At 41.2% G+C, this 8,740-nt stretch overlaps 1 protein-coding gene across 1 annotated transcript in view; it reads right to left on the bottom strand.

Annotated features, from left to right (window-relative positions):
- Nucleotides 1–3,656: 3,656 nt before the first annotated feature.
- LOC107082652 (cyclin-dependent kinase 15-like) overlaps nucleotides 3,657–8,740 on the bottom strand; it is a 9,200-nt gene continuing 4,116 nt past the window's right edge. The window contains exons 6-13 of the mRNA XM_015371437.1: nucleotides 8,107–8,169; nucleotides 7,900–8,023; nucleotides 7,667–7,787; nucleotides 7,493–7,586; nucleotides 5,473–5,536; nucleotides 5,349–5,397; nucleotides 4,770–4,912; nucleotides 3,657–3,810 (exon numbers count right to left, since the gene is read on the bottom strand). Of these exons, the coding sequence (XP_015226923.1) occupies nucleotides 3,698–3,810; nucleotides 4,770–4,912; nucleotides 5,349–5,397; nucleotides 5,473–5,536; nucleotides 7,493–7,586; nucleotides 7,667–7,787; nucleotides 7,900–8,023; nucleotides 8,107–8,169 (771 nt within the window). The 3' untranslated portion in view covers nucleotides 3,657–3,697. The remainder of the gene's footprint in view (nucleotides 3,811–4,769; nucleotides 4,913–5,348; nucleotides 5,398–5,472; nucleotides 5,537–7,492; nucleotides 7,587–7,666; nucleotides 7,788–7,899; nucleotides 8,024–8,106; nucleotides 8,170–8,740) is intronic.

Raw genomic sequence — 8,740 nt, 5'->3', positions numbered from 1 at the left:
GTTTGGAGGTCCTTGGCCTGGAAAACCTTGAAGATCCCGATCTTCAGAGAGGATCTTCTACCCTGAGCTTTCCTCTATGCCTGCATTACACTGACACCGTTTAACAAAGCCACACCAGAGGTCTTTCTTCTAACACTTAAAACCTAAACACACACAGAAGCTTGTCCTCTAAAGGTGTTACATCCTCTTAGTGTTTGGGTTTTGGCTCACTATGGTGTCTTCTTAAGGTCAGAAACTTTTGCCATCAGAAAATAAATTTAAACTGTGTAAAGTGAATTTGTATAGGGAAAATTTTGAAACTGAATTTCATTAAATCCAAACTTTATTTAATTATGTGAAACTGAACTAATTTGCCTTGGAATTTTATTGCATTGAAAGTTTAAGCAATTTCCCTTTCCAGCTGTAAGTATCAATTTCAATGCTAAAATTCAGACGTTTTTAGTGCGACACGTTTGAATCCTTGAGAAAGATCAGAATAATTAAACACAGACTCACATCATGACAACAACCAGCAGACAAAAACTCTCAAATTTTTCATCCAAATCAATCAACAAATCAGGATTTTTGTAGTTTGTGAATTTATAATAGTTTTCAAAGTTCATAAATAAAAATACTGGCATGTTTACTGACATAGGCTCCTAAGATAAGTCCACGTCTATTTCAACCCAGACAGGATCAAGGCCCTTTACTTCAGAATAAGAAAATTGAAGAAAAGTTTATTATTCTTCCAACTCAATCCCAAATTGAACCATATTATGTAGATTGAACACAGATGTTTTCAAGCTTTAATCTCAGTAAATTATTATTATTTTCTTACAGCTGATAACATATATAGGATTAAAATAAAATATCAGACCAATAAAATCAAAGAATAATACAGAATTTAAATCTTAATGAAAAATAGATTTAAAACCAGCTTAAAGTTTTTTTTATCCTTTTAGAAGGTACCCAGGAACCTTCATTCCAATTATTATATAATGCGGAAAGTGTATGAGCACAGCAAACTTCAGTCTGGAGGGGAAACTATTTTGTCACTTAAAAAAGGCAAATGTACCAAACCTGTCAGGGGGATGATGATGTAGCTGTATAAATGTGGTACACACGGAAAGAAAAGACAGAGGGATGCATAATGTCAATGAGCTGTAAGGACACACAGACATGAATTAAACCCGGGAACGGGTTAAACCCTGAAGCATGCAGAGGGAGACCTGTTAGAGCCTGCAGTGAAAAGAGGTTTAACAGGAAATACAAAACAGACTGTTGCGCTCTGTATCAACCGGCTGTTCGGTTTCACAACAAAAACATGTTTCAACACGGCCAAGAAAATCAACGTCTGCTCCTAATCATCTGTATGTTGACTGAACTGATACATATTACAGATAATTAACATTTAGTTCAGACTCTTTCCAGAACCTGAACACAAATCAGAATGAAACTCATTGAATTTGGATATGAAACCAAAGCAAAGTATCATTATCCTCTCTGCCTGTTTTGTGCCCCTCGATTTTTCTCCCATTATATCACAGGGACATATAGTGGGTTTATAACATCATCCAGTGTTGGAGAATAGGGAACAGCATTAAGGCTCGCTGCCGACATCATAAAATGAGACCAGAGACACACAGAACCATACTGGCTCAGACGTTGTCCAGTCAAAAAAAGCCAGGCGTCACAAAATCAAGGTACTGTGGCAACAGGTGGGTCACAAGAACACGAGTTAGAGCAGACCCCACACATGCTTAAGCACCCACAGTCTAAACTAACAACTAAACATCTGTTGGCCTAGCTGCTTTCACTACTCGAGTGTCAGAAACGCATAAATGTTATAGCAAGGGGAAGCCAAGACATCATGTAAGATGGTGGAGAAAATGTCAGCCCCTCTGATAGTGGGAACCAAGCCCCAATGATGGAAGAACAGCTGAATGCGAGAACGACCAACGTTAGAAATAAGATCACAGCAAAATCAAGAGCTCTTTAACTCCATCACTGGTTATCAATGTTAAGTAAACTGTCTTCATATGATCTCCTAGATCAGAGGTTTTCAACAGGGGGTTTGCGATCCCTAGGGGGTCCACAGAGGTACTGCATGGGGGTGGTGAAAGTTTTGTTTGATTAGACTTTTTTATATTCCCCCCTGCAATTTTTCCATTAACCGAAATTTCTTTAAATACACATTAACTCAACGCACTGTAGTAAACAGATAAATGGAGGCAGACGATGTCTTTCAGTCATCAATGCAAACATTCAGCGATACACAGGAGCTCTTTCAAGCTGGACACCGTTTCATTCACAACACCTGTCCCATCAACCAGGAATCAGAATCAGCAATACTTTAATAATCCTATGACAAAATTACTTTCGTTACAATACTCCATACGTAATAGAGTGCCTATAGGACCAGTTTGCTTTAACACTATTTCATACAGATATATAATTAGGGGACCCAGTTCCATCGTGACATCAGTTTGGAGGTCCTTGGCCTGGAAAACCTTGAAGACCCCTGTCCTAGATGATGTGAATACAGCACCAAGTACAATCCCTACTGTGACAGTGGAAGAACCTATGAGCCCATAAGCAGTACAGCATTAGTGATCTTTGAGACGTTTGGCAAAAGTGACATTAGGAGTGTCCACAACAATGTCCATCATGAAGGAGACGGTTACACAAATCCAGGCAACATGGAAAATAGTAAGCCAACTGTCAGAATTCCAGGAGGTTTTATTCAGAGAGAGAATATCCCAAAAATATAACAGATGCTCAAACCAGAGGCCCTGGAAACTGACAAACACAGACTCTAAGCCTTGGCCACCCAACTTAAGAGCTACACAGAGTAGTAGCCAGATGAATAAAGCGGCATCCTTATGAGATAACGGGGTGGGGTAGCTAACTCACAAACACTTTAGCCAATCAAGCTTCAACTTCCCTCCTGACTTTACATATTTGATAACTAGAAGTGCACCTTCATCTACCCAACACCTTCATCTACTTAGGGCTGTGTAGATGAAGGTTTAGTTTTGGAGAACACCGCCTTCACTGCCTCTCATCTCCATCCTTAAAAAATACGTTTCCTGCTGTGAATCACCATCGGTTACAACGAACACCCCATCCTGAGCTGGTCCTCTCACATGGACGCTGTAAGACACGGTCTTTCATACTGTGGTTTGCTACATTCACAAGAGAGGACAGGTTTAAACAAAGCAAAGAGTTAGCTCTGCAGAGAAAGTCATCCTGGGTCACCTTCACTTAATCCAGGATCTGTACAGGTTTAGGGTCAGAAAAAAGGAAACCACCATCTTTGCAGACCCCACACATGCTGGGGAAAGAGGGATTTTCTTCCCCCAGAGCGTCTCTCTGGATTGCCTTTAACAGTTTGAGTACTAGATGCATTCTGTTCTTATCTTATACCACTCCCACCCACTCTACCTATTATATTTAAACCTGTATGTATACAAATTTACAAAATAATATGTATCTATTCTCACCAAAATCATTGTAAGCACCAACTTGGCGATTACAGCTGAGTTTGAAGGAAACATCTGAAAGACGAAGGCAGAATTCAATCAATTTGAACCAGAAATATTTTGTGGTATTTACTTTGTGTAAACGTCCATGAATAAATCTTTTTGTAGACAAACAGACACATCCAAACGTTTTATCTGTTGTTGTCAGGTCCGGTTAAATTGATTTGACAACTTGGTCACCAACAACTTGCAGCAGGAAGCAGTGAAGATTTCTGTTTTCGTCCAGGGTTGAAGATGTCTCTAAACTCTGTCTCTAGAGAAACTCCAGGAACTTTGAAGATGGACACAGCTGAAAAAAACACAACAAATATTTAAACGTAATGAATTGCATTTAATTTTATTGTTCATTTCATTCAGAATGTGGTTTTTAATTTATTACGATTCAAACAATAAAGGCCCAGAATGTGTGCAGGTGTCTGTTTTATGGAAAAGCCGACTAATATCTTAAAACCTATTGAGGTTACTGCTAACAGGGTGGCGCATTTAAAGCTATTCAAATAACCTCAGATTGCATTGGTATAAAAAAGTGCATAGCTAACAGATATGAGATGCTACCCCTCTGCGGGTTTCCAGACAATGGCCAAATACTAGCCTTGTGAGACCATCCTGATCTCGCGAGCTTTCAAGATTTCACTCGCTAATCAGTCTGGAGACTCTACGTTGAAGAACATTTGGAGCCGTTCACCAAACGAACGTCCAACAGCGTTGGCTTTGAGGCGGGTTGAGGTGTGACACAACGAGAAGCGCAACAGTTCAGTCTAAAGAACATGGCGGCTTCAGCCGATGAAACTAGCGTTAGCGTGGCTATCGAGCAAGTTTTATCGGAATTACAGAGTATTTCTTCACTGAAAGAAGAGCAAAACACTGCTCTGGAGGCTTTTCTCAGAGGAAAAGATGTTTTTGCTCTTCTCCCGACTGGTTTCGGCAAGAGTAGCCTGGCTTGTGGTTGTGTTTTCGTCGTCGCTCTGTTAGTACGTCATATGCTTCGTTGATCTGATTGGTTTATTTGGCCCGTCTATCACCAACATAGGCCAATCAGCTAACCAGTATTTTCGCCCCTTCCCAAAATTACTTCTACGGAAGGCGGAGTCAGGTTAGCCAAATACACCCTTTTAGTAATTCGAGCTTAAAGGGCCAGGATCAAATAATCTGACAGTTGCTTTTGTTTCTACCCTGATTGTGTTTCAGGAATAAAAACTGATCTAAATAAAAGCTGTTTTGTAGCTCAGTAGTGGGTGATTGTCTTACTGTCTCTGAGATGCATGATGGGAGCAGGTAGAATGCTAAAATACGGATGCAGCAAAGCCTCCTGAGCAGAAATCCGTTCGGTGGGAACCAGTCTCAGTATCTTCTGGACCAGATCTTCCGTCTTATTGGAGAGTTGGTCCAACCTGACCCAGACAAACAGAGGCTGATTGGAGACATACCACAAACTGATAACTGCACCTTTCAGCAGTTATAGAGTCTAAATTAGCCTTGGTTTGTAGATAAAAACACCTATGTAACCCTGACTGCTGTTAGCTGGCCCAGCCTTTGCACCAGCACGTCTTCCAACTGCTTCTCTGAGGTCCTGTTTGAAACAAGCAGAGGTCCTGCTCCACCCCTGTATCTAGTTAAATATGTAATGATCACAGTACTGTAAAGAATGGAACAAACAAAAACCTTTGCTGTTTAAGCTGCATAAATATTTTACAGCAATTTTGTTTGATTTGTAGAAGCTGTGTTTGTATGGGGGGGTGACAGCAACCCAGTCCGAGTGTACATAAGACTAACAGACTGCAGACAGGTGGCTAAATGCTTAGATTTTATCTTGTTTAGTTAACTTACCTCTTCCAAATGTTTCTAAATTGTTTCGGCTTGCAGTGAACGAACCACTCTAAGAAGAGAACATAAGGGTTAATTACAATCATTTCTAACTTCAAAATATGGATAATTGGACAGGTGAGCTCACCTGGTCTGTAATTAGGCAGCAGACTTATTCCAGGCCAGCTGGACTCTGAAGGGACACCAAAAACCTGTTTGTGTTTAGAAACATCAGATCACCGAAACAGTTTTAAAACCTTTAAAGCTCACTGAACACTATGTGAAAACATTTGAACACTGGAAAGGGGTTTTATTAGTCCTTCCTGTTGCTAAATTTAGTTATCCAAAAGCATAAGAAGTTAGGCTCCAGACCCAGGGCTTCGTGTACTAAAGACTTGGTTGGATGTCATTCTAAAACATTTGCTAAAGTCTAGAAAACTACATGAAATCATATGAAACTATATACATAAAATGCACTTAAATGTTTGGGTCAGGGGGCTGGTGGTCAGTTGCTGACAAGCCAAGGAGGGGTCACGTCAATGGAAATTTGTTTCCAAAAAAGTGGCACTAAATTGCACATGCTTTTTTTTTTTTTTTTTAGTATGTTCACTAAGTGAGCCTGTTGCAGTTGATCTTCAGAAATATGTTAAAACATGCAAACCAGTTTAATTCCACTCATTGAAATGAGAAAGTTGCATGTTCTACTTGGCAGTTTTAGAGTTTATGTAAAAGAAAGATGAGGTTCAAAGCCATGTGAAAATGGCATTGAACCAAATCACTGTAGATCAGGCATCCCCAAAGTCGGTCCTCGAGGGCCGCCGTCCTGCAGGTTTTAGAGGTTTCCTTCCTCCAGCACAGCTGATTTTAATTACAAGCTGATTAACAGGCCTTTACTCAACCGCAACCATCAGAATCAGCTGGGCTAAAGCAAGGAAACATCTAAAAACTGCAAGACGGCGGCCCTCGAGGACCGACTTTGGGGATGCCTGCTGTAGGTGGACCAGATTTACAGTAGGCCCTTATTAAAGACCTACCCACTTTTAAACATTGTACTGTTTAAATTAATTTGTGGTTCAACAGAATATATACAATAAATTGGTTGTGCAACAGAGATAAACTCTACCCCCTAAGTTAACAGACTGACTTTAAAATAGAAGTAAATGAATAAATTTTATTTATTGACCTCAGAATGGAGAAATTAACTCTCTGCATTTAACCCATCCCCTTTGGGGAGCAGTGGGCTGCCACTGTGCAGCGCCCGAGGAGCAATCGGGGGTTAAGGGTCTTGCTCAGAGTCTGTGGAAGTGGGTTTCAAACTCACAACCTCAGGATTCCAAGCCCTTTGCCCTAAGAACCAGGCCGCCACTCCCAAGGAGATTCCAGATGATGGTGTCACTGTCGCCACCCTCTGATGTAGAAAATAACTGCTTGCTTAAAAATTGGTGAATTACATCCCAGTCGGAACAACAAATCATCTGGTAGGGGAGCCACAGGGGTGGCCAATGATAGGCTGTGCCCCCCCACCTTGATCCCACCCTGGGGGTGTTTCATAATTTCAGTTTTTCCTCTAATTTGTCAAGTATATTTTCTTCTGTGGGTGGTTTCTTGTGAGGGTGTTTAAAGCAGCGCTGTGTAACTTTTGATGCAAATATTTAAGTACTAAATTTAAAGGATTTTTCGGGTCCATTTGCAGCACTTGGTTCGTATCAATGCTCCATGCAAGCTGCCCTTCTAACTCTCCTTTGTAATTTTAGTGGGTGAATCCTTCTCAGAAAGAGTTGTTTTGTTTGTTTTTTTTACTCAATATATGTTTAAAACTGAAACAGAAATCATTAAAATATCATGTATTTAATTTGACCAAAACCGCGTAAATAAAATCTTGCTATGCTATCGAAATTAACTTAAAGCCGCAGAGGCACGTGGGTGGATAAAGCTGTATATGAAGTAAATGTAATTATGGATCTATCAGATGGATCTATCAGGAAAAAAATGTATGTCATCTTCAAGTTTGATTAGGAGAGTGGGTTTTATTCAGTAATGTTTTTTTTTAATTGGACTGTATTTTTTTTACTGAGGGTTTAATTGTATTGTATTTCTTTTTCCTGATCCTGCCATTTTCCCCCTTGCTTGACTTTACTGATTCAGAGCTCAGTGAACAGTGAACTGACCGTCCAGATGTTCTGCAGCTGCTCCAGCTCATCAGAACCTCCTGGGAATGCCGGGGACCCCTGCAGCATCTCTATGAAGATACAGCCCGCCCCCCTGATTCAAACATAGCAAACATCGTTGATCATCACAGCTGCAGCTGTCGGGTTCCTGTTGTGTCGGACGGTGTCGCTTACCACATGTCCAGAGCTGTAGAATAGTCTATGGATCCCAACAAAACATCGGGTGGCCGATACCACAGTGTCACTACTTCTGAGGAGAAGTTCTGAGTAGGAACGGACTTGGACCGGGCCAGGCCTGAAACATAGAATCCTTCAATTACCACGACTGGCAGCAGAAGTTTCTATTTTTGTCTGACTAGAAAGAACAAAATGCCAATGTTCTCCCAGCCTGTAGGGGGCAGCCTCACCAAAGTCAGCCAGTTTGAGTTCTCCCAGGTAGCTGATGAGCAGGTTGTGAGGCTTCAGGTCTCGGTGCAGGATCCTACGACTGTGGATGTAACTGAGAGCCCGGAGCAGTTGGAACATGAAGATCTGCACGAAACCATCATCATCATTGCCAATGTAAACAGCTGCATATGTTTTCCTGCAGTGCTTCCTGCTATGTGTGAACATACCCTCACGTTATGGGAGTGAAGTCCCCCAGGGTGCTGCGTCATGTACTGGGCCAGATCCGTCTGCTGCAGTGACAACGAAAGGAAACTGAACACTTCAATTTAGCACTGTGGCAGGCTCTGCCCCCTGCATGAAAACAGCCACTACAACACCAACACTCTATTCAGTTTATTTACATAGCACTAATTCACAACACGTTATCTCAAGGCACTTTACAGAGACAAATCAACCAGATCATACAGTCAAATTGATTCAAAGTTTTCTATCTAAGGAAAACCAGTTGATTGCATCGACTCATTGACTCGAAGGCAATTCCAAGCATGCTTGTAGCGACAGTGGGCAGGAAAACTCATTATTAAAAGGAAGAAACCTCAAACAGAACCAAGCGCAGTGTGACCGGCCATCGAGACTGACTAGAGTTCAAGGAGACAGAAGCAGATATACTGAAAGAAGCAGATATACAAAAGGCAACTTTCAATCAGCTCCATGGGCGGCACCTTTCAGGAAACACACAACCAGGCAGACGAGCTCCGAGCCAGCTCCGATGTCAGAGAATGAAGAGAGCACATACATTTCGTCACAATCAGAGAAACAGGACTACACCGAAAAACAGGCAAAGCTCAAAAATCCATAAAC

This window comes from Cyprinodon variegatus, unplaced genomic scaffold (genome assembly GCF_000732505.1).
Source record: "Cyprinodon variegatus isolate N-32 unplaced genomic scaffold, C_variegatus-1.0 Scaffold58, whole genome shotgun sequence".
Lineage (NCBI taxonomy): Eukaryota > Metazoa > Chordata > Actinopteri > Cyprinodontiformes > Cyprinodontidae > Cyprinodon > Cyprinodon variegatus.
Note: the sequence above shows the minus strand (reverse complement) of the source record. Positions and strands in the feature narration are given on the sequence as shown.